The 25542-nt window shown below is 43.2% G+C and overlaps 1 protein-coding gene across 1 annotated transcript in view; it reads left to right on the forward strand.

Moving 5' to 3' along the window:
* The window catches only part of LOC109888927 (phospholipid phosphatase 4), a 108122-nt gene that overhangs the window by 68159 nt on the left and 14421 nt on the right, over positions 1 to 25542 (forward strand). The window contains exons 5-6 of the mRNA XM_031821686.1: positions 19506 to 19569; positions 19905 to 20029. Of these exons, the coding sequence (XP_031677546.1) occupies positions 19506 to 19569; positions 19905 to 20029 (189 nt within the window). The remainder of the gene's footprint in view (positions 1 to 19505; positions 19570 to 19904; positions 20030 to 25542) is intronic.

Below are 25542 nucleotides of genomic sequence, written 5' to 3' on the forward strand. Positions count from 1 at the left end.
ACAATATGGAATCAAGATCTGGGCTGCCTGTGATGCTGCTTTATCATATGTGTGGAACTTGCAAGTGTATACAAGGAAGCCAGATGGTGGAGCCCCTGAAAAGAACCAAGAGATGCTGGTTGTCCTGGACATGACACAGGGACTCCGTTGCAACAACATCACATGCGATAGCTTTTTTACTTCGTACAAGCTGGGACAGGAGCTCCTCAAGAGGAAGCTGACGATGGTAGGGAAAAAGAAACCAGAGCTCCCACCTCAGCTGTTGAATACACAGAACATGCCAATCAATTCTACTAAGGTTGTGTTCGCGGCCGACACCTTCCTAGTGTCCTACGTGCCTAACAAAGCCAAAAATGTGGTACTCATGAGTATGCTGCATAGGAATGGGAGAATCTGTGGCCAGGAACATCAAAAACCAGACATCAGAATGTATTACAATGCCACAAAAGGAGGAATGGACAATTTAGACAAGCTGGTGACTGTCTACAGTTGGAAAAGAAGAACTGACTCTCCTAACTTGGCCTGCTGTAACTATATATGTGAGTGAGTTAGTGAGTTAGTGAGATGTAAGTAAAATTCCTGAACTAAGTGTTATCATTCTATGCTACTTCATCATATGCATGGAATATTCCATGCATAGATTGCAGCCGGTAGCAACAAGAAGAAGCACTGCGATGTGTGTGGACCCAGGTGTGACAATACAGAGGCGGATGCAAGATGCAAGCAACGATGGTTTAATGAATACAGTTTACAGCAGCAGCAGGACAGACAGACTGTACTCAGACGGAATCCGACCTAGGGACTAGGGCGCATCTTCCGATGATAGCGTGCTGAGAAATCCAGGGGAGTGTGTCCGGATGGGTAGGAGGGAGCACAGCAGATAATCCACACAAGGGCGGTGAGAGATGAGCACGGACACACGACACAACCTCAGAGAAGTAACAACGATCTGACAACAAGAAACACTGGTTACAGAACATAAAGGGAAGATAAGTGATTCCAGCTGGCACAGACAATCAGGCCGAGATTGGGAACCACGCCCACACAAATACGAGAGAGAGAGAGAGAGAGAGAGAGAGAGAGAGAGAGAGAGAGAAAGAGAAAGGGAGGCAGTGGATTCATGAACCGTGACAATACCCCCCCCCCCCTAGGAACGCCTCTTGGCGTTCCCAGGCGAATTTACCTGTCGATTGAAATCATCGATAAGGGAGTGATCCAGAATGTCCCTAGCAGGTACCCAACTTCTCTCCTCCGGGCCGTAACCCTCCCAGTCCACCAGGTACTGGAATCCGCGTCCCCTCCTTCTAGAGTCCAAAATACGATTGACAGAAAAGGTGGGTTCCCCATCAACAAGTCGTGGCGGCGGGGGAACCGGGACCGGCGGGTTAATGCGTGCCTGAAACACAGGTTTTATTTTAGACACATGAAAGGTAGGATGAATTCTCCTATACGCCAGAGGAAGCTTGAGCCGGACCGCCACCGGACTAATGATCCTGGTGACTTTGAACGGGCCGATAAATTTTGGGGCAAGCTTGTTCGAAACGGATCGGAGTGGAATGTTCTTAGTAGAAAGCCACACTCTTTGGCCAACGACGTATACCAGAGGCTTCGACCGGTGGCGATCGGCCTTAGCCTTGGTGCGCGCCCCCACCCGGAGAAGAGTCTCACAGGCTCTGCTCCATGCGTGACGGCACCTCTGGATGAAAGCGTGAGCGGAGGGAACAGTGACCTCGGACTCCGTACTGGGAAAGATAGGTGGCTGGTAACCTAAACTACACTCAAACGGAGAGAGACCCGTGGCTGCCACTGGCAACGAATTGTGAGCGTACTCAACCATAGAGAGTTGTTGACTCCAGGAAGAGGGATTCTTAGAAACCAAACATCGCAACACTCTCTCCAAATCTTGGTTGGCCCTCTCCGTTTGACCGTTGCTCTGGGGATGAAACCCTGAAGACAGGCTGACACTCGCTCCCATTAACCTACAAAACTCTTGCCAAAACTTGGACACAAATTGGGGCCCCCTGTCAGAAACTACGTCCATCGGCAGGCCATGTAAGCGAAAGACGTGATCTACGACAGTTACCGCTGTCTCCTTGGCAGATGGTAATCTAGGCAAGGGAATAAAATGAGCCGCCTTCGAGAACCGGTCCACCACGGTCAAAACAACAGTCTTGCCCTGGGAGGGCGGGAGGGCGGTAACAAAATCTAGCGCGATGTGGGACCAGGGTCTCGAAGGGACCGACAGCGGTTGGAGTAACCCATCTGGGGGTCGATTAGAAGTCTTCCCAGTGGCACAAACCGAGCAAGCCAAGACAAAACTGTGAATGTCACGAGCCATCAGTGGCCACCAAAAGCGTTGCTTAACCAAAAAGCTAGTGCGGCTGACTCCTGGATGACACGCTACGTTGGAGCAATGCCCCCACCGAATAACATCGGACCGACACCCCTCTGGCACAAACAACCGATTAGGCGGGCAACCGGGCGGAGGCGTTACCCCTTCTAAGGCCGTTTTGACCCTCGATTCAACCTCCCATGTGAGTGTGGAGACCACTAGGGTCCCGGGTAGGATGCACTCGGGAGTGGATGGGCGTTCGGAATGGTCAAAAATGCGAGAAAGGGAATCGGGTTCGACATTCTTGGAACCCGGGCGATACGAGAGAGAGAAGTCAAAACGTCCGAAAAAGAGTGCCCACCGCGCCTGCCTGGAGTTGAGTCGCTTGGCGGTTCTGATATATTCAACATTTTTGTGATCTGTCCAAACTATAAAAGGTACCCCCGAACCCTCTAACCAATGGCGCCACTCCTCCAGTGCTAACTTCACTGCCAACAACTCTCTGTTGCCAATGTCGTAGTTGCGTTCCGCAGGTGATAACCGATGGGAAAGGAACGCGCAAGGGTGCATCTTGTCGTCAGAAGAGGAACGTTGGGAAAGTACCGCACCTACCCCCACCTCTGAAGCATCCACCTCCACCACGAACTGACGCGAGGGATCGGGAGCTATGAGGATGGGAGCCGAAACAAAGCGGCTCTTGAGTTTGGCGAATGCAGCCTCGGCTGTATCGGACCACCTGAACGTCACTCTGGGGGAGGTTAAGGCGGTAAGAGGAGCGACTATCTGGCTAAAGTTGCGAACGAAACGCCGGTAGAAATTGGCGAATCCCAGAAACCTCTGTAGGGCCTTAAGGGAATCTGGGCTTGGCCAATCCACCACAGCCTTAACCTTGTCAGGATCCATGCGAATACCTTCAGTCGAGACGATGTAACCTAGGAATGGAACGGATTGTGCATGAAAAATGCATTTCTCCGCCTTGACAAAAAGTCCATTCTCCAACGACCTCGGAAGTACTCGTATGACGTGCTGAACGTGTTCCTGGAGAGAAGAAGAAAAAAATCTGTATGTCATCCAGGTAAACATATATGAACTGATCAATCATATCTCTCAGCACGTCATTGACGAGTGCCTGGAAAACCGCTGGGGAGTTGGATAGCCCAAAAGGCATGACCAAATATTCGAAGTGCCCTCTGGGGGTGTTAAACGCGGTCTTCCATTCGTCCCCCCCCTTATGCGAACCAAATGATATGCATTCCGTAAATCCAACTTAGTGAACACGGATGCTCCCTGTAACCTTTCAAAGGCTGAGGACATCAACGGTAAGGGATAGGTATTCTTCACTGTGATGTTATTCAACCCACGGTAATCAATGCAAGGATGCAGAGAACCGTCCTTCTTCCCCACAAAGAAGAACCCCGCCCCCGCTGGAGAAGAGGAAGGACGAATGAATCCAGATGCCAGAGAATCAGAGATGTATCTCTCCATAGCCTCCCTCTCAGGAACAGAGAGTGAATATAACTTGCCTTTAGGCGGAGACTCACCTGGCAATAATTCTATTGCACAGTCATGGGGACGATGCGGAGGAAGAGAAGCAGCACGGGACTTACTGAACACCGCCTTCAGGTCGAGGTATTCAACGGGCACGTTAGACAAATCCACTGCCTCCTCTAGAAACACAGAATCAGACACAGACGAACAAGCAGACACCAAACAGGACTCAAGGCACTTGTTACTCCACATGGATATAGAGTTATGACCCCAGTCAACTCTGGGGTTGTGTTGGGTGAGCCAAGGGTGGCCGAGAACTAATGGTGCAAGGGGTGAGTCCATGAGTAGAAATGATAGTGTCTCAGTGTGATTGCCAGAAGTGATGAGTGTGATAGGTTCAGTGGTGTGAGAAATGTTGGGGAGTTCTTGACCATTGAGAGCGTTGACGGATATCTTGTGCGAGAGTGAGGTGATAGGAATCTGGAGTTTGTGAGCGAGCTTGAAGTCCATGAAATTACCCTCTGCTCCGGAGTCCAGTAAGGCTTGGGTGTCGTGCGTGTGGGTGGCCCATCTTAGTCTTACCGGGAGGAGAGTAGATGATGAGGTCTTCTCTGTGGTGACACCACCCGATAGTAGCCTCATGCTTACTACCGGGCCTGATCTTTTACCGGGCAGGAGTGGATAAAGTGGCCCGCTCTACCACAGTAGAGACAGAGTCCAAGGGATCTCCGCCTCTCCCTCTCTTCCCGGGAGAGGCGAGCTCTCCCCAGCTGCATGGGTTCGTGAGCGGAGGCTGAACTGGCCGTGTTCCCGCCGCTGGCATGCCAGCCCTCCGTGTCGTTATATGGTCTGTTAGGGCATGCTCGGCGGCCAATACGACTCAGACGAGCGTCGACCCTCAAGGCTAGTTCCACTAGTCCATTTAAATTCCTGGGAAGGTCCAGAACATAAATCTCCTTCTGGATCCGGTCCTCCAGCCCATGCAGGAACATGTCCCACTGCACCTCCTCGTTCCACTGACACTCTGCGGCCAGAGTGCGGAATTGGATGGAGTATTCCGATACTGAACGTTCTCCTTGGCGAAGGTCAGCGAGTAGTCTGGCCGCCTCCCTACCCGCCACGGCCCGATCGAAGACCCTTCTCATCTCCTCGGAGAGTGTCTGGAAAGAGGTGCAGCATGGGTCCTGGTTCGCCCACACCGCCGTTCCCCAAAGAGCCGCTTTGCCTGATAGCAGTGTGAGTACGAATGCTACCTTAGACTGTTCACGGTTGAAGGTCCGTGGCTGCAACGAGAATTGCATGGAACATCTCGTAAGAAAAGCTCTGCAATAGTCAGGATCACCTGAATAACCCTCTGGTGTCGGTAGCCGTGGCTCTAGCTGGGAATCCGGCTCTGGCGGGGCGGGTTGAACTGCCGGTGTAGGTGGCGCAGCGAGACCCCTCAGATGTTGTAATTGTTGGGTCAGCTGGGATACCTGCGTCGCAAGGGCTTGTACTGCCCGACCTGTGCTGGAGATGTTCTCCTCTTGTTGATCCATTCTCGTGATACTGCGGGAAATGAATTCGGTCAGACTCGTTGAACTCGCTGCATCCATGGTCTGGTCAGATCGTTCTGTGACAATACAGAGGCGGATGCAAGATGCAAGCAACGATGGTTTAATGAATACAGTTTACAGCAGCAACAGGACAGACAGACTGTACTCAGACGGAATCCGACCTAGGGACTAGTGCGCATCTTCCGATGATAGCGTGCTGAGAAATCCAGGGGAGTGTGTCCGGATGGGTAGGAGGGAGCACAGCAGATAATCCACACAAGGGCGGTGAGAGATGAGCACGGACACACGACACAACCTCAGAGAAGTAACAACGATCTGACAACAAGAAACACTGGTTACAGAACATATAAAGGGAAGATAAGTGATTCCAGCTGGCACAGACAATCAGGCCGAGATTGGGAACCACGCCCACACAAATACGAGAGAGAGAGAGAGAGAGAGAGAGAGAGAGAGAGAGAGAGAGAGAGAGAGAGAGAAAGAGAAAGAGAAAGAGAAAGAGAAAGAGAAAGAGAAAGAGAAAGAGAAAGAGAAAGAGAAAGAGAAAGGGAGGCAGTGGATTCATGAACCGTGACACCAGGAAGGACACGAAGACACAGGACACATGCAGCAAGTGCAAGAAATACATTTGCAACACACAGAGAGTAAAACTCATTCCCTTTAGCTGGCTATTTATCATTTCCATAAAATACTGCATGTCAAATTTGTCCTTCCAATTTGTTCAGTTCAAAGCTATAAACATTAATACTGATGAAAACCTTGTTTAATTTAGATTTGTTAAAGATTAACATGATTTATTCCACCCATATCTTCATTATAATAGATTTATGTTTTCAAAATTCACATTGTATCCAAACAAATAGCGCTTTTATTGATAAATCAAATCAAATTTTATTTGTCACATACACGCAGATGTTAATGCGAGTGTAGCGAAATGCTTGTCTTTCTAGTTCCAACCATGCAGTAATATCTGACAAGTCATCTAACCTAACAACTTCACAACAACTACCTTATACACACAAGTGTAAAAGAATGAATAAGAATATGTACATAAATATATACGAATGGGTGATGGCCGAACGGCATAGGCAAGATGCAGTAGATGGTATAGAGTACAGTATACACATATGAGATAAGTAATGTAGGGTATGTAAACATTATATAATGTGGCATTGTTTAAAGTGGCTAGTGATACATTTATTACGTCAATTTTTCCATTATTAAAGTGGCTAGACATTTGAGTCAGTATGTTGGCAGCAGCCCCTCAATGTTATTGATGGCTGTTTAACAGTCTGATGGCCTTGAGATAGAAGCTGATTTTCAGTCTACCCGCTTTGTTGCACCTGTACGGACCTCGCCTTCTGGATGATAGCGTGGTGAACAGGCAGTGGCTCGGGTGGTTGTTGTCCTTGATGACCTTTTTGGCCTTCCTGTGACATCGGGTGGTGTAGATGTCCTGGAGGGCAGGTAGTTTGCATTGTGCAGACCTCACTACCCTCAAGAGCCTTGCGGTTGTTGGCGGAGCAATTGCCGTACCAGGCGGTGATACAGCCCGACAGAATGCTCTCGATTGTGCATCTGTAAAGGTTTGTGAGTGTTTTTGGTGACAAGCCAAATTTCCTCAGTCTCCTGAGGTTGAAGAGGCGCTGCTGTGCCTTCTTCACCACGCTGTCTGTGTGGGTGGACCATTTCAGTTTGTCCGTGATGTGTACGCCGAGGAACTTAACTTCCCACCTTCTCCATTACTGTCCCGTTGATGTGGATAGGGGGCTGCTCCCTCTGCTGTTTCCTGAAGTCCACGATCATCTCCTTTGTTTTGTTGACATTGAGTGTGAGATTATTTTCCTGACACCACACTCCGATGGCCCTCACCTCCTCCCTGTAGGCTGCCTCGCCGTTGTTGGTAATCAAGCCTATCACTGTAGTGTCGTCCGCAAACTTGATGATTGAGTTGGAGGTGAGCATGGCCACGCAGTCATGGGTGAACAGGGAGTACAGGAGAGGGCTGAGAACGCACCCTTGTGGGGCCCCAGTGTTGAGGATCAGTGGGGTGGATATGTTACCTACCCTCACCACCTGGGGGCGGCCCGTCAGGAAGTCCAGGACCCAGTTGCACAGGGCGGGGTCGATACCGAGGGTCTCAAGCTTAATGATGAGTTTGGAGGGTACTATGGTGTTAAATGCTGAGCTGTAGTCGATGAACAGCATTCTTACGTAGGTATTCCTCTTGTCCAGATGGGTTAGGGCAGTGTGCAGTGTGATTGCGATTGCATCGTCTGTGGACCTATTGGGGCGGAAAGCAAATTGGAGTGGGTCTAGGGTGTCAGGTAGGATGGAGGTGATATGGTCCTTTACTAGCCTCTCAAAGCACTTCATGATGACGGAAGTGAGTGCTACGGGGCGGTAGTAATTTAGCTCAGTTACCTTAGCTTTCTTGGGAGCAGGAACAATGGTGGCCCTCTTGAAGCATTTGGGAACAGCAGACTGGGATAAGGATCGATTGAATATGTCCGTAAACACACAAGCCAGCTGGTCTGCGCATGCTCTGAGGATGCAGCTGGGGATGCTGTCTAGGCCTGCTGCCTTGCGAGGGTTAACACGTTTAAATGTTTTCCTCACATTGGCTGCAGTGAAGGAGAGCCCGCAGGTTTTGGTAGCGGGCCGTGTCAGTGGCACTGTATTGTCCTCAAAGTGAGCAAAGAAGTTGTTTAATTTGTCTGGGAGCCAGACATCGTGGTATGCGACGGGGCTGGTTTTTCTTTTGTAGTCCATGATTGACTGTAGACCCTGCAACATACCTCTTGTTTCTGAGCCGTTGAATTGCGACTCTACTCTATACTGACGCTTAGCTTGTTTGATTGCCTTGCGTAGGGAATAGCTAAACTGTTTGTATTTCCGGTCACCTTGCCCTGATTAAAAGCAGTGGTTCGCGCTTTCAGTTTTGCGCTAATGCTGCCATCAATCCACTGTTTCTGGTTGGGAAATGTTCTAATAGACGGTGTGGGTATAACATCACCGATGCACTTGCTAATAAACTCGCTCACCGAATCAGCGTATTCATCAATGTTGTTGTTCAACGCTATGAGGAACATTTCCCAGTCCACATGATCGAAGCAATCTTGAAGCGTGGAATCCGATTGGTCGGACCAGCTTTGGACAGACCTGAGCACGGATGCTTCCTGTTTTAGTTTCTGTCTATAGGCTGGGAGTAACAAAATGGAGTCCGAAAGATGGGCGGGGGAGGACTTTATATGCATCGTGGAAGTTAGAATAACAACGATCCAGGGTTTTGCCAGCCCGGGTCGCGCAATCGATATGCTGATCAAATTTAGGGAGCCTTGTTTTCAGATTAGCCTTGTTAAAATCCACAGCTACAATAAATACAGCCTCAGGATATGTGATTTCCAGTTTACATAGAGTCAAATGAAGTTCTTTCAAGGCCGCCGTGGGAGGGAATACACACGACTGTGATTATGATCGATTGATTGTAAGGAATTCTAGGTCAGGTGAACAAAAGGACTTGAGTTCCTGTATGTTGTTATGATGACACCTCGTCTCGTTAATCATAAGGTATACACCCCCGCCCTTCTTCTTACCAGAGAGATGCTTGTTTCTGTTGGCGCGATGCGTGAAGAAACCAGGTGGCTGTACCGTCTCCGGTAGCGTGTCTCGAGTGAGCCATGTTTCCAGTAAACAAAGAACACTACAGTCTCTGATGTCTCTCTGGAAGGCAACCCTTGCTTGGATTTCGTCTACCTTGTTGTCAAGAGACTGGACATTGGCGAGTAGTATGCTCGGGAGCGGTGCCCGATGTGCCCGTCCATGGAGCCTGACCAGAGGACCGCTCCGTCTGCCCCTTCTGCGGCGCCGTTGTTTTGGATCACCAACTGGGATCCGATCCATTGTCCTGGGTGGTGGACCAAACAAGGGATCTGCTTCGGGAAAGTCTTATTCCTGGTCGTAATGTTGGTAAGGTAACGTTGCTCTTATATCCAATAGTTCCTCCCAACTGTATGTAATAAAACCTAAGATTTCCTGGGGTAACAATGTAAAAAATAACTCATAAAAAAACAAAATACTGCATAGTTTACCAGGAACGCGAAGCGAGGCGGCCATCTCTGTAGGCGCCGGAAGTATGATCTAATAGAGGTAAATGGCAAATATTAACCATATATGCTATCAATATTGCTTGTAATTGATATGTCAACATCTAGTATGAAGTATTGTTATGTAAATTGCTATGGCTGTATCAGACCCGCAAACATTGGGTGAATAAGAAAAACACGAATGCCACACAATGGTTAATAGATGCATAAACAGAAATGTATGCAACCAAAAGACGGGATTAACGGTACATTTACTAGGCCTACTGGTGACATATGTAATGGGGAATTTATCAAAATAAACTATCAAAGGGAAAACAATTCACACAATGAAACAATGAATTGGCAAGAATTGGCGGGAGACAGCTGAGATCATTCTGGAGAACTGAGTGCATGCATTCTAGAGAGAAAAACATGTCAGATCTTCACCACACATGCCTCCCCTTTCTTCTTGTCTAATTATACTCAAGACACATTATCTTCACACATATCTTAGATACTTTTCATTGACACCCGCAACTCATTATTCAGCTAGGCCTATTGCCACATGTTGCCCAAATTTTGCACTTCCCAAATAGGCCTACACACTTGTGATTTGAAACAATCCATAGGTTGTTGTTTTTTTTAAAGCTAATGATCCGCTTTAGCTAAGTGATGCTATGTGGTGAAGTATTTTGAATTATTTTATTTAGACAGGAGTAATTATATAATTTTGTCAGAACATCAATTTACTTTAGGGGAAGCCAGCATCCGAACGATGCACTGTGCAACAGCCAACTTTATTTTCCAATTCGCAAGTGGCTGAAACGAGAGATCTGAATAATGACAAGATGCTCATGTCTCTCTGCTTCAACATTGGGAGTCATTTTCCCGAAGGTGGGAATACAGGCAACAAGTTTAGGTCTGCATAATTTATTGGCCATAAAACGTATTGGACTTATTCTGGACAGATTGTGGTGAGAGTAAGCCCTCTCGCTTCGCCTCTTCCTTTCTGCTGATGAAACAGTGCCCGTCTGTCTTACAATATGTAGCACATGTATCTGATGCTGTAGGGACAGAATTAGTATGACATGCCATACTATTTTTGTCCAGACAAAATCAGATACATGGTCTACACATACTGAGACAGAGGGGCGCTGTTTTGTGTCTTTCTGTCAGCAGAGATGGGCAGTATTTCTGTTACGTGTATTTGAAATATATGTTAAAATTACATCTGAGCTTTTGTATGTTTTATTAGACTGGGCTGTACTACACTCCAATGTATTTTGTAACATGATACTTTTCAAAATACTTGTCTATACCATTTCTTTATAGCTGTTCACATTTATGTGGCCCCCTACATTGAAATCAAAAGCCTGACGTGATAAGAGTGCCTGCAAAATGAACTAAATATAAATGTAGATGTAAAAACGAACAATTGCAAAGCATGCTGAGTATTACTCTAATGAGCTCAATACCCAGCGTGCTTTGCAGTTGTTCCTTTTTACATTTACATAAATGTTTTGGTCATTTAGCAGATGCACTTGTCCAAAACTTATCTTAGTGAGTAAGAAGTTTCCGTTTGGCCGGCTACTTTCAAATTAGATTTTGTGTATTTACAATACATGTATTGTAATGAAATGTAAAATTTTGCACAAGTTTCTTATATTTTACTTTGATACATTGGTATTTCGGGTATTTTATAATGTATGCCCATTCCTGTCTCAGTTAAATGTATTCCAAATCTCTGTTACATAAATTGACCAGTATTCCAATATTTTATTTGGATGTGCAATGAAGTAGGGCAGCCTTGCAACAATCATGTCACTGTCACTAACAAACACAGTCATGGCTGGTAACTATACAATTAATTCAAAAGGCACATAAATGACTGTAACACTGCAGGTGTTAATTTGTTAACACTGAAAAAGGGTAGCAGCATAAGTGCTTAGCAAAGTGTTAACTCGGAAAAGTGTAGACCTATAAAGTCTCTGGAAAATTGTTACAATCACCACTGGAAAATGTTCTGTGTACTGTAGAATACAGTGCTAGATTAATTGTGTGAAACTTCTTAGGGATAGGGGGCAGTATAATGGAAGTTTGGATGAATGAAGTGCCCAAAGTAAACTCCCTGTTACTCAGGCTCAGAAGCTAGGATATGCATATAATTATAGTAGTATTGGACAGTAAAAACTCTAAAGTTTCCAAAACTGTTAAAATTATGTCTGTGAGTATAACGTAACTTATACAGCAAGGCGAAAATCCGAGGAATCCATCCATAATTTTAGGTTTTGGAGGTGACTCCATTTAAAATGCCTGTCTATGGGGAAATCAAAGGAATTACCTCCCAGATTGCAGTTCCTAGGGCTACCAGCAGATGTCAACAGTCTTTAGAAAGAGTTTCAGGCTTGTTTTCTGAAAAATGAGCTAGATTTTGTAGTTTTTCTAAGTGGCTCCCATTTTGGCTGTAGTGTTGTGGCACATGTCGGTGAGGGCGCGCACTTCGTTATTTATGTCCAGTAATGAACATACTATTCTCCGTCTTAAATTGTATTATTTATTTACATGTTAGGGTACCTGAAGATTGATTGGGAACGTTGTTTGACTTGTTTGGACAAAGTTTATTTGTAACTTTCGGGATTAATTTGAATGCATTTTGAACGAGGGAAACAAAAGGACCATTTCTTATGTAACTGGGACCTTTGTGATTCCAAACAGAGGAAGTTCTTCGAAGGTAAGTGATTTATTTTATCGCTAATTTTGACATTCGTGACATCTCTGCATGTTTGGAAAATGTTTGTAATGCTTTTTTACGTGCGGCACTGTCTTCAGATAATCACATGGTGTGCTTTCGCCGTTAAGCCTTTTTGAAATCTGACAATCTGTCCTCACATAAAAATCTGCAGAGCTTCGATGATTTTACGTCCCAAATATTCAACATTTTGTTGGTGGCAAGTATTCTATATAATAATTTTAGCTGAAAAGCACGAAGTCTTGAATCTTGCGTTGTTTGATATATCAACTCATACACCCTGTACCATGGAATCGGTACATCAAAAATCTCTTCCCAACTATTTAGAAATCTGTATGGCACAGTTGTCAACACCCTGGTACTCAAATGAAACTGGTATACTTAACTATTTATGCTATTTTTATTCCAACCTGGGGTTGCTATACATTATTTTACCCATTTTATAAGAGAATTACCGCAATTGAAAAAATCCAGGCATTTATAAACAAAATTCAGTCTTACTTTATCTACTGCCTTTTCTAAATCCACTATAAATACCATTCCTGGCTTCTTATATGTTTCATGATGTTCTATTATTTCTAGTAGTTGTCGTATATCTCCAATGTATCGTCCATGTAAAAAACCTGTCTGATCAGGATGAACAATATCTGGCAAAAACCCTTTTAATTCTGAGTGCTATGCATTTTGCTAAATGTCGTTACATGTCAAGAACTTGAAGTTACTTCAAAACTGGGAAACTGGGTCGAAACGGGGTCTCATGTGGACTGCCACAGGAAAGGAAAACCCAGAGTTGCCTCTGCTGCAGAGGATAAGTCCATTAATGTTACGTGTACCTCAGATTGCAGCCCAAATAAATGCTTCACTGATTTCAAGTAACAGACACATCTCAACATCAACTGCTCAGAAGAGACTGCGTGAATCCGGCCTTCATGGTCGAATTGCTGCAAAGAAACCCCTACTAAAGGACACCAATAAGAAGAAGAGACTTGCTTGGGCCAAAAAACATGAGCAATGGAAATCTGTCCTTTGGTCTGATGAGTCCAAATTTGAGATTTTTGGATCTAACCATCGTGTCTTTGTGGGAAGCAGAGTAGGTGAGCGGATGATCTCCGGATGTGTGGTTCCCACCATGAGGCATGGAGGAGGAGGTGTGATGGTGTGGCGGTGCTTTATTGGTGACACTGTCAGTGATTTATTTAGAATTCAAGTTACTGTCGTGACTTTGCTTTCATTAATGTGATTACTTTTATTTATCGAATCAACTAACTATGTTTAATTGTTACCGATTAAATTAATCATGTAACAATCAACTCATTAGCAATTTGGGGCACCACAAGAGAAGTTGTTAACTTCTTGAAGCACCCATCCCTTTAGCGGGATCATTTTCATCAACACCCGCTGAATTGCAGCGTGCCAAATTCAAATGAAATTACTAAAAATATTTAATTTCCATGAAATCACAAGTGCAATATAGCAAAACACAGTTTAGCATGTTGTTAATCCACCTGGCGTGTCAGATTTCAACACAGCTTTTCGGCGAAAGCATAACAAGCATTTATGTAATATCACTCTCAGTAGACAAAATATTACAAACACTAGCAGCCAAGTAGATTGGTCACGAAAGTCAGAAAAGCAATAGATTAAATCGCTTACCTTTGATGATCTTCGGACGTTTGCACTCACGAGACTCCCAGTTACACAATAAATGTTCCTTTTGTTCCATAAAGATTATTTTTATATCCAAACTACCTCCATTTGTTTGGCGTGTTATGTTCAGAAATCCACAGGCTCGAGCGGTCATGGCATCGCAGACAAAAATAGTATCCGTAATGTCCACAGAAACATGTCGAACGTTATTATAATCAATCCTCAGGTTGTTTTTAAAATATATAATCGATAATATATCAACCCGGACAGTCGCTTTTTCAAAATGAGAGGGAGAGACAATGGCTGCCCCACTCTGTTGCGCAAGCAAAACTGCGAACAGCTATCCAGCTATCCACTGACGCGATGTAATCTTCGATTATAATCACAGCCGTATATATTCCCCCCCAAGCAGACACATCGATGGCTCTGAACAAACTTTATTTGACTCTTTGCAAACTGGAGTCCATTTATCCGGAGGCTGCATTCATTGTAGCTGGGGATTTTAACAAGGCTAATCTGAAAACAAGACTCCCTAAATTTTATCAGCATATCGATTGCGCAACCAGGGCTGGAAAAACCTTGGATCACTGCTATTCTAACTTCCGCGACGCATATAAGGCCCTGCCCAGCCCTCCTTTCGGAAAAGCTGACCACGACTCCATTTTGTTGATCTACAGACAGAAACTAAAACAAGAGCTCCCGCGCTGAGGTCTGTTCAACGCTGTTCCGACCAATCTGATTCCACACTCCAAGACTGCTTCCATCACGTGGACTGGGATATGTTTCGTATTGCGTCAGACAACAACATTGACGAAGACGCTGATTCGGTGAGCGAGTTCATTGGGAACCTGCGTTGAAGATGTCGTTCCCATAGCAACGATTAAAACATTCCCAAACCAGAAACTGATGGCAGCATTCGCGTGAAACTGAAAGCCCGAACCACTGCTTTTAATCAGGGCAAGGTGACTGGAAAAATGACCGAATACAAACAGTGTAACTATTCCCTCCGCAAGGCAATGAAACAAGCTAAGCGTCAGTATAGAGACAAAGTAGAATCTCAATTCAACGGCTCAGACACAAGAGGTATGTGGCAGGGTCTACAGTCCATCACGGATTACAAAAAGAAAACCAGCCCAGTCACGGACCAGGATGTCTTGCTCCCAGTCAGACTAAATAACCTTTTTGCCCGCTTTGAGGACAATACAGTGCCACTGACACGGCCTGCAACTAAAACATGCGGACTCTCCTTCACGTGAGGAAAACATTTAAACGTGTCAACCCTCGCAAGGCTGCAGGCCCAGATGGCATCCCCAGCCACGCCCTCAGAGCATGCGCAGACCAGCTGGCTGGTGTGTTTACGGACATATTCAATCAATCCCTATCCCAGTCTGTTGTTCCCACATGCTTCAAGAGGGCCACCATTGTTCCTGTTCCCACGAAAGCTAAGGTAACTGAGCTAAACGACTACCGCCCCGTAGCACTCACTTCCGTCATCATGAAGTGCTTTGAGAGACTAGTCAAGGACCATATCACTTCCACCCTACCTGACACCCTAGACCCACTCCAATTTGCTTACCGCCCAAATAGGTCCACAGACGATGCAATCTCAACCACACTGCACACTGCCCTAACCCATCTGGACAAGAGGCATACCTATGTGAGAATGCTGTTCACCGACTACAGCTCGGCATTTAACACCATAGTGCCCTCCAAGCTCGTCATCAAGCTCGAGACCCTGGGTCTCGACCCCGCCCTGTGCAACTGGGTACTGGACTTCCTGACGGGCCGCCCCCAGGTGGTGAGGGTAGGCAACAACATCTCCACCCCGCTGATCCTCAACACTGGGGCCCCACAAGGGTGCGTTCTGAGCCCTCTCCTGTACTCCCCTGTTCACCCACGACTGCGTGGCCACGCACGCCTCCAACTCAATCATCAAGCCACTGCCTGTTCACCCCGCTATCATCCAGAAGGCGAGGTCAGTACAGGTGCATCAAAGCTGGGACCGAGAGACTGAAAAACAGCTTCTATCTCAAGGCCATCAGACTGTTAAACAGCCACCACTAACATTGAGTGGCTGCTGCCAACACACTGACTCAACTCCAGTCACTTTAATAATGGGAATTGATGGGAAATGATGTAAAATATATCACGAGCCACTTTAAACAATGCTACCTAATATAATGTTTACATACCCTACATTATTCATCTCATATGTATATGTATATACTGTACTCTATATCATCTACTGCATCTTTATGTAATACATGTATCACTAGCAACTTTAACTATGCCACTTTGTTTACATACTCATCTCATATGTATATACTGCACTCAATACCATCTACTGTATCTTGCCTATGCCGCTCTGTACCATCACTCACTCATATATCTTTATGTACATATTCTTTATCCCCTTACACTTGTGTCTATAAGGTAGTAGTTTTGGAATTGTTAGCTAGATTACTTGTTGGTTATTACTGCATTGTCGGAACTAGAAGCACAAGCATTTCGCTACACTCGCATTAACATCTGCTAACCATGTGTATGTGACAAATAAAATTTTATTTTATTTGATCTTTTTCGCTCATTTTTCAAAATAAAAGCGTGAAACTATGTCTAAAGACTGTTGACACCTTATGGAAGACATAGGAAAAGGAATCTGGTTGATTTCCCTTTAAATGGAGGCAAGGCATCCAATGGAACAGAGAGCTTACCGGAAAAACAGGACTTCCTGGTTTGATTTTCCTCGGGTTTTTGCCTGCAATATCAGTTATGTTATACTCACAGACAATATTTTGACAGTTTTGGAAACTTTAGAGTGGTTTATATCATAATCATAATCAATTATATGCATACTGTAGTTTCTGGGCCTGAGAAATAGGCAGTTTCAAATGGGTATGTTTTTTAGCCAAAAACGAAAATCCTGCCCCCTACACTCAAGAGGTTAATGGATCACACCCTTCTTTTCAATCTCTGCCTGTAGCCAAGGACCTGAAGCAAGGAAATGCATATTCTTGATATTATTTGAAAGGAAACACTTTGAAATATGTACAAATGTGAAATTAATGTAGGAGAACATAACACAATAGATCTGGTAAAAGATAAAACAAACAAAAAAACATATGTTTTCTATTTTTATTTGTGTTGCATCACCTTTGACATGAAAAAGAAAAGCCATACATACAGATAGGATGATGTCCACAAGAGGGCAACAGCGTACGTGCAAAGTTTCAGAATGATAACTTCAAGAATGAGCGAGCTTCATAAAATTTAGTTTGAAGTCACCAAGGTATCCCTCACGAGTTGCCTAAATGTAGTGGCCTCCAAGTGGCCAAATTGGTAAATTGATACATTTTTAAGAACATAACTTTAGAGAACATACAAAAATGCTATGCTAATAAAAAAATGTTTACACACTCCCAGTAATGTCATACATGATGGATCATTAGCTTCCCTACAAAAAGGAACAAACAGGAGACGCGACAAGAATGCTGATGCTCCAATGTCTCCAAACACACAAGTTAAATATTTAAGATAAGGGCCAAGTTGGCAGCTAACATTGATCTAATGTCATAAGGTAACACACCACAAACAAAGTGAAAAAATGTACATTAATTCATATAAAGTTGAAGCGTGGCTTCTGATTGGTCGACCAGCATTGAATGTTTCTTGTCACTGGTACATCCTGTTTGAGTGTCTGCCTATAAGACGGAACAAACAAGATGGCATGGTCGGATTTGCCGCAGGGAGGGTGCAGGAGGGCTTTTTATGCATCGCGGAAGTTGGAGTAGCAGTGGTCGAGAGTATTAGCCCTGCATGTCATGCAATCAATATGCTGGTAGAATTTAGGTAGCCTTGTTCTCAAATTTGCTTTGTTAAAATCCCCAGCTACAATAAATGCAGCCTCCAGATACATAGTGTCCAGTTTACATACAGTTGAAGTTGGAAGTTTACATTCACCTTAGCCAAATACATTTAAACTCTGTTTTTCACAATTCCTGACATTTAATCCGTGGAAAAGTCCCTGTCTTAGGTCAGTTAGGATCACCACTTTATTTTAATAATGTTAAATGTCAGAATATTAGTTGAGAGAATGATTTATTTCAGCTTGTATCTCTTTCATCACATTCCCAGTGGGTCAGAATTTTACATACACACAATTAGTATTTGGTAGCATTACCTTTAAATTGTTTAACTTGGGTCAAATGTTTCGGGTAGCCTTCCACAAGTTTCCCACAATAAGATGGGTACATTTGGGCCCATTCCTCCTGACAGAGCTGGTGTAACTGAGTCAGGGTTGTAGGCCTCCTTGCTCACACACACTTTTTCAGTTCTGCCCACAAATGTTCTATAGGATTGAGGTCAAGGCTTTGTTAAGGCCACTCCAATACCCTGACTTTGTTGTCCTTAAGGCATTTTGCCAGAACCTTTCAGGTTATGTCGATATCGGACTATTTTTACTGTGGATAAATATACTTGTGTACCTGTTTCCTCCAGCATCTTCAGAAGGTCCTTTGCTATAGTTCTGGGATTGATTTGCACTTTTCGCACCAAAGTACGTTCATCTCTAGGAGATAGAACGCGTCTCCTTCCTGAGTGGCATAACTGCTGCGTGGTCCCATGGTGTTTATATGTGCGTACTATTTTGTACAGATGAATGTGGTACCTTCAGGCGTTTGGAAAATGCTCACAAGGATGAACCTACAATATTTTTTCTGAGGTCTTGGCTGATTTCTTTTGATTTTCCCATGATGTCAAGCAAGAGGCACTGAGGGTAGGCCTTGAAATACATCCACAGGTACACCTCCAATTGACTCAAATTATGTCAATTAGCTTATCAGAAGCTTCTAAAGCCATGACATAATTTTCTGGAATTTTCAATCAGTTTAAAGGCTCAGTCAATTTAGTGTATGTAAACCTCTGACCCACTGGAATTGTAAGTGAAATAATCTGTCTGTAAACAATTGTTGGAAAAATTCCTTGTGTCATGCACAAAGTAGATGTCCTAACCGACTTGCCAAAACTATAGTTTGTTAATAAGACATTTGTGGAGTGGTTGAAAAACAAGTTTTAATGAATCCAACCTAAGTATATGTAAACTTTCGACTTCAACTGTAATTACTCTATTAGTTTGCTATCCTTCCAGTCACCTCTGCTATATCCAGGCCCCAGAATCCTGGGGCGGCAGGTAGCCTAGTGGTTAGAGCGTTGGACTAGTAACTGGAAGGTTGCAAAATTGAATCGCTGAGCAGACAAGGTTAAAAGGTTGTTCTGCCCCTGAACAAGGCAGTTAACCCCCTGTTCCTAGGCTGTCATTGAAAATAAGAATTTGTTTTAGCCTAGTTAAATAAAGGTAAAAAAAACATATCCCTTTAATGTTCTGTTTTATTACTACATCAAATGCAGAATAACTGGCACAGATCCAGTATCTCTACCAGAGTTGCAAAGAAAACAGTACAATGGAGCTCAAAACCCCCCAATTGATTATCATTCATCTGTAATAGATACATGCGTGCCCTCTGACTCAGGTTTATTGTTGAGGTTGTAAGTGCTGTGTCACCCCCGGTTGATCAATAATTTTGCTGTGTTGTGTTTTACTCTGTGTCTCTGTAAAACTTGTTTCTGTCTCTGGTTCTTTCTATGTCCTGTAGCTGTCTCACTGGCTCTAGCCTTGAATGGAGTCTTCACAAACACTATCAAGTTGATCGTTGGCAGGTAAATACGTCATTGCAGTACACCAACTAGACTCAAAAACTGTTTGGGCAAGGTTGAATTATATATCAATGAGTACCTTATTTAAATTGGCATTCACCATTCAGTAATGCGGTGTGGCACTTAATTTTATTTATATAATTTTTATTTAACCGTTATTTAACTATGCAAGTCAGTTATGAACAAATTCTTATTTACAATGACTACCTATGGGACTCCCAATCACGTCTGGTTGTGATTTAAATAATTAACTAAATGCCTTGACATGTACTTAAAGTTAACTTTAGGTGACATAACTTTAGCGATTGATTGAAATGTCTTCTTCCTTTTCTCTGCAGACCCAGGCCAGACTACTTCCAGCGTTGTTTCCCAGATGGACAGGTGAATGTTAAGATGCTGTGCACCGGAGAACCATACCTGGTGTCAGAGGGACGCAAGAGTTTCCCAAGCAGCCACTCTTCTTGTGAGTGTCAGTCAGTCAGCAGCCACAACACTGTCGATCAGTATGTTTTAGGGATCAGTTTGAGCCAGGCAAGGCACAGAATCCCTAATCCTGATCCGAGCAAACCAAAACTGGTTCTGTGTAAGTTCTCAGAACATTGGTTAGGTTGTAGCAAATGTTCTCATAACACAAAAACTGTCCAGTTGTGATGATCAGTATATAATGTTTGTATAAACATTCGCTTGACGTTGCAAGAACGTTCCCAGAAAACATTTAGTCTGTTCTTTGAAGGTTCTCAGAAAGTTGAATTAGGTTGTGGGAACATTGTGGGGATGTCACAAAAGATATGTTCCCAAAACACCATAACTGTTCAGGTGTGCAGATGACTATACAATGTTATTTTAGTGTGCAAAAAAACACATTTCTTTAGGTTGTGTGAACATTGTGGGGATTTTGCAAGAGATAGTTTCCCAAAACACAAAATCAGTGACATGACATTCTTAAAATGTTTGAATGTTCTTAGAATGGTTTTCATATGTTCCCAGAATTATACAATTCACTTTTGAACAGTGGTTTCTTTAATGTGTTAGTGTTATCTTACTGGTGTTAGGTTCTAAACAAACAGACGACTAGTAAAAAGCTCACACCAATGTTATTCACCCACTGTGTCAAACAGCTGCAAAGACAAAAAACATGATTACACAAGCACATATATTTATACCGTCCTACTAGAAGGAGTCAATTCTTTGCAAATCTAGACAGCCAATACATCTCTGCTGCTAGACAGGAACTTAATTGGTTCCCCTCACTGGTGTAGTCATGGCCCTGCCTCATGCTAGAACCAATATGGGAATGGAAGTATATGTGTGTGTAATAGGACTTCTCACTTCACCTGACTTGACCTCGGGACAAATTCCTCACTCCTCCCTAATCCACGGCTGTCCTACCTTTTCAGTGACTGAAACCAGACTGTTGCCTTTTGTCTCCCTCCGTAAGAGTCATGGTATGTAACAATAACATGTTTGACAGAATCTAAGCTTTCTGTAACTTTTTCTTAGAAAAACATATTTGGTGATCAAAAACATTTGAATGTTTGTGGGACATATTAACTCAAACCCTAACCAGGGTTTTCACAGAACCAATTTATTTGAATCCAACGATGATTTGCTGAATAATGTTTAGGGGAACGTTATTGAAAACATCATGTCATAACGGCGCACTATAGCTTTATGAGAGCATTGTGGAATATTCCCTACTTCCCTACTTCTTGTTATGAGTGATTTAACTTCTTATGGCTGCAATCCCTTTAACGGGAGCAATATGACAACGGCCAGTGAAAGTGCAGTGTGCCAATTTCAAAACATAAAAAATCTCATAATTAAAATTCCTCAAACATACATGTATCTCATACCATTTTAAAGCTAATCTTGTTGTTAATCCTACCACAGTGTCCGATTTCAAATATGCTTTACAGCAAAAGCACCACAAACGATTATGTTAGGTCACCACATAGCCAGAGAAAACACATTTCTCCAGCCAAAGATTTTCCAGCCAGAGTCACAAAAACCACAAATAGAGATACAATTAATCACAAACCTTTGATCATCTTCATCAGATGACACTCATAGGACTTGATGTTACACAATACATGTATGTTTTGTTTGATAAAGTTCATATTTATCCAAATATGAGTTTACATTGGAGCGTTACATTCACTAGTTCCAAAAACATCCAGTGATTCTGCATAGCCACATCATTCAACAGAAATACTCATCAGAAATGTAGATGATAATACAAGTTATACACATGGAATTATAGATATACCTCTCCTTAATGCAACCGTCAGATTTTTTTTTTTTATTACGGAAAGAGAAACCCATGCAATAATCTGAGACGGCGCTCAGAAGTAAAAGTCACAATAGCCACAATGATGGCGTCAACATAAACAAGAAGTTACATGATAAATACTCCCTTACCTTTGATGATCTACATCAGAAAGCACCCCAGGAATCCCAGGTCCACAATAAATGTTTGTTTTGTTCGATAATGTCCGTTATTTAAGTCCAAATACCTTCTTTTGTTAGCGTGTTTGGTATACATATCCAAACGCTCAGTCTGGTCAGCGTTACATCGGACCAAAACTTCAAAAAGTTATATTACAGGTCGAAGAAACATTTCAAACTATGTACAGAATCAATCATTAGGATGTTTTTAATATATAGCTTCAATAAAGTTCCAACCGGAGTATTCCTTTGTGTCTTCATGAGCAATGGAACGCAAGTGGATACCATGAGGAATAAGCGTGATCAGAAAATGGCTGACTGCCAGACACCTGATAGATTCTGCTCTCATTCACTCCCATAACACCGTAGAAGTCCCATTCAAATTTCTATTGATGGTTGACATCTAGTGGAACCCCTAGGCAGTGCAACATCATTACTATCTCAAGAGGATTTAATTGGGGACTCTGGTGAATACATACAAAGCTCAGATTTCTCACTTCCTGTTTTGATTTCTCCTCAGGATTTTGCCTGCCATATCAGTTCTGTTATACTCATCGACATCGTTCAAACAGTTTTAGAAACTTTAGAGTGTTCTATCCAATACTACTAATAATATGCATATATTAGCAACTGAGACTGAGGAGCAGGCCGTTTACTTTGGGCAACTTATTCATCCAAGCTACTCAATACTGCCCCCCAGCCATAAGACGTTTTTAATTAACATCATCAGCATTAGCAGAACATTCCTATAATGTTTTCTCAGAACCATTTCTATTGCTCTCACATTTTGTTGCAACAGAATATTCTGAAAACCTAATGATAACGATTGGGGAATGTTCTGTGTTGGTTGTGACAGATGTTCTGGACAACATTTTAGTGAACGTTAGGAGAACATTTAAGAACATTCTTTGAATGTTTTTGGGGTGTTCATTATCCTAATTTTAGATATAACCCTAACTAGAACTTAATAGGAATCTTAGCTAATGTTTTAGGAATGTTCCCGGTTTGCTAGGATCACATACTGAGTAGATATTTGGGACGCAAGAGGATTTTTAGATCAGTGATTCTGTGCAATCCGACTAATGTAGTCAATCTCAAACTTTGCTCTGTCAGTAGGCTACATATCATAATGTCACAAGGACACCTTTCATTACACCTAAAGGCTGTATTACAGTCATCAAAACAAAATGGAAGGGTTTTTCCTTCCATGTATCGAATCATCCTATGGATGCCTCGAGACAGGATCAATGTCAATTTTGGCTATTTCCCAAATCATCCCTTATTCCCTACATAGTGCACAACATTTGACCTTAGCCCTATGGGCCCTGTGTCAGGCATATGTGTATAGGTGGCAGGGAAGTCTGGCGCAGGAGAGTCAAACAGAGTGTAAAATGGAGTCTTTTAATAATGTCATAGTAACATGCTCCATAACACTAAACAGGAAAAAAGAACATAAACAAATATGGGTACGAAGACCCGTCGCGCACCTATACAACAAAAACACTACACTGACAATAAACATGAGGGGAAACAGAGGGTTAAATACACAACAGGTAATGAATGGGATGGAAAACAGGTGTGTGGGAAGACAAGACAAAACCAATGGAAAATGAAAAATGGATCAATGATGGCTAGAAGACCGGTGACATCGAATGCCGAGCACCGCCCGAACAAGGAGAGGCAACGACTTCGGCAGAAGTCGTGACACCCTGGTTAAATGTAGTGCACTATAAAGGGAATAGGCTGTCATTTGGTGGGCGGAGCAGTTGCCATACCAGGCGGTGATACAGTCTGACAGGATTCTCTCGATTGTGCATCTGTAAAAGTGTTTTGTGAGTGTTTTTGGTGACAAGCCAAATTTCTTCAGCCTGCTGAGGTTGAAGAGGCGCTTTTGCGCCTTCTTCACCATGCTGTCTGTGTGGGTGGACCATTTCAGTTTGTCCGTGATGTGTACGTCGAGTTACATAAAACTTCCCACCTTCTCCACTACTATCCCGTTGATGTGGATAGGGGGTGCTCATTCTGCTGTTTCCTGAAGTCCACGATCAGAATGATGGCCTCTATTAAAAAGAGGAGGATCCCATCAGCTTTCTATAGGCTTTGCCTACTATATTTATTTCTCAACCTTCCTAATATTAAGCATATTGCTTCCCTTTAAAACAGGAGTATAGCCTATCTGGCTGGTATGAAAATTAAACATGGTTAAAGTATTTTTACATCTATTTTCTTTGCGGTTCCCCTGTTTCGATACAGGTGCATGATAATGGTCCATTCTAAATCAAAATACATTTCACACATGTATTGTGTATTGTTTAGTATATGTAAAGACAAGATTTGATAAAAAATAGTGTAATGGGTGAGAATATGAGCCTATCACTTGTGAATTATATATTATCTCTTGTGAATGAATCCCAGTTTAAGGCAAACTGTGCATGCTTTTTCTTTGCGACTTTTTCAAATCTAGTTTCACACCTCATGAATCCTAGCCCATGGGCATATATGTTTCGATAAACGTTGTATCACGACTAAAGTGGCCAAATAACATCTTAAAATGAAGCATATTAATCTGTTTTACAATGGGTGTAGAGCCTGACTGGCAAACATATGCAGCGCGTATGTTTCAAGTTTGGGGAAGATAATTTTCGCCATAAAATTGCACCTTTATAATAAACACATTACATGCATAATCACATTTGTGGTCGCTTTTGAGAATGGTGTTTTCCTGCTTATGGAACATTCTCGCTTATAGCCTACTGCCGGGTGCGCATTGCTGCACCCGGTATACATTTTAAGCTAAATGTTCTCATCTGTTGCATCAGTCTAATTGTTTAAAACATTTTTTTTCAGCGAGTGTTTGTATTAATTTGGTATCTATCGCATCCCACAACTGTCCCAGATTATGTTTGGAATATTTATTACTCATACGGAATAGAATAGGTCAACTTTTTTACTATGGGGATAATAGATTGACAAAGGCTCGTGCTGTTTCTGTTCGTTAGGCCTACTGAGCTTGTTGGCTGCCGAAAAGTAAATGTATACAGTTCTTCCAATATGTTCAATATGCACCTCAGAATTGGATAAAAACACGGCAGTTGCGTACCCATTGTGTCTGTCATCACTTGTAGCCTGTGAGAAAAACCCGATCATGAGACTGAGAGCCATGTGAGTGAGAGGTGTTTAGGCAGGCAATGGGGAGAAGTTATATATTCAGCCTCAGGTCATAACAGCCACTGGCCGTGAAAGGCATGGGGGGCAGGGGTGGGGGGGGGGGGGTTATGGCCACACAAAGGGGATGCATCTGAGAAATTTGAGGCATTACCAAGTGCTTGAATACGAGACTGAGGAAGTGTGTACAACCTGCACAAAAAAACTAAGCAGAGCTCATGTCTTTCATGCAACTTTTTTCAAATCATAATTAGAATGTATTAAAAATCAACAGTTGTATCACAACAAAATTAAGCATATAAACACAGCATAAAAAGAAATGTCATCTCACTGTCAACTGCATTTATTTTCAGCAAACTTACCATG

The sequence above is a fragment of the Oncorhynchus kisutch genome, linkage group LG4 (genome assembly GCF_002021735.2).
Source record: "Oncorhynchus kisutch isolate 150728-3 linkage group LG4, Okis_V2, whole genome shotgun sequence".
Lineage (NCBI taxonomy): Eukaryota > Metazoa > Chordata > Actinopteri > Salmoniformes > Salmonidae > Oncorhynchus > Oncorhynchus kisutch.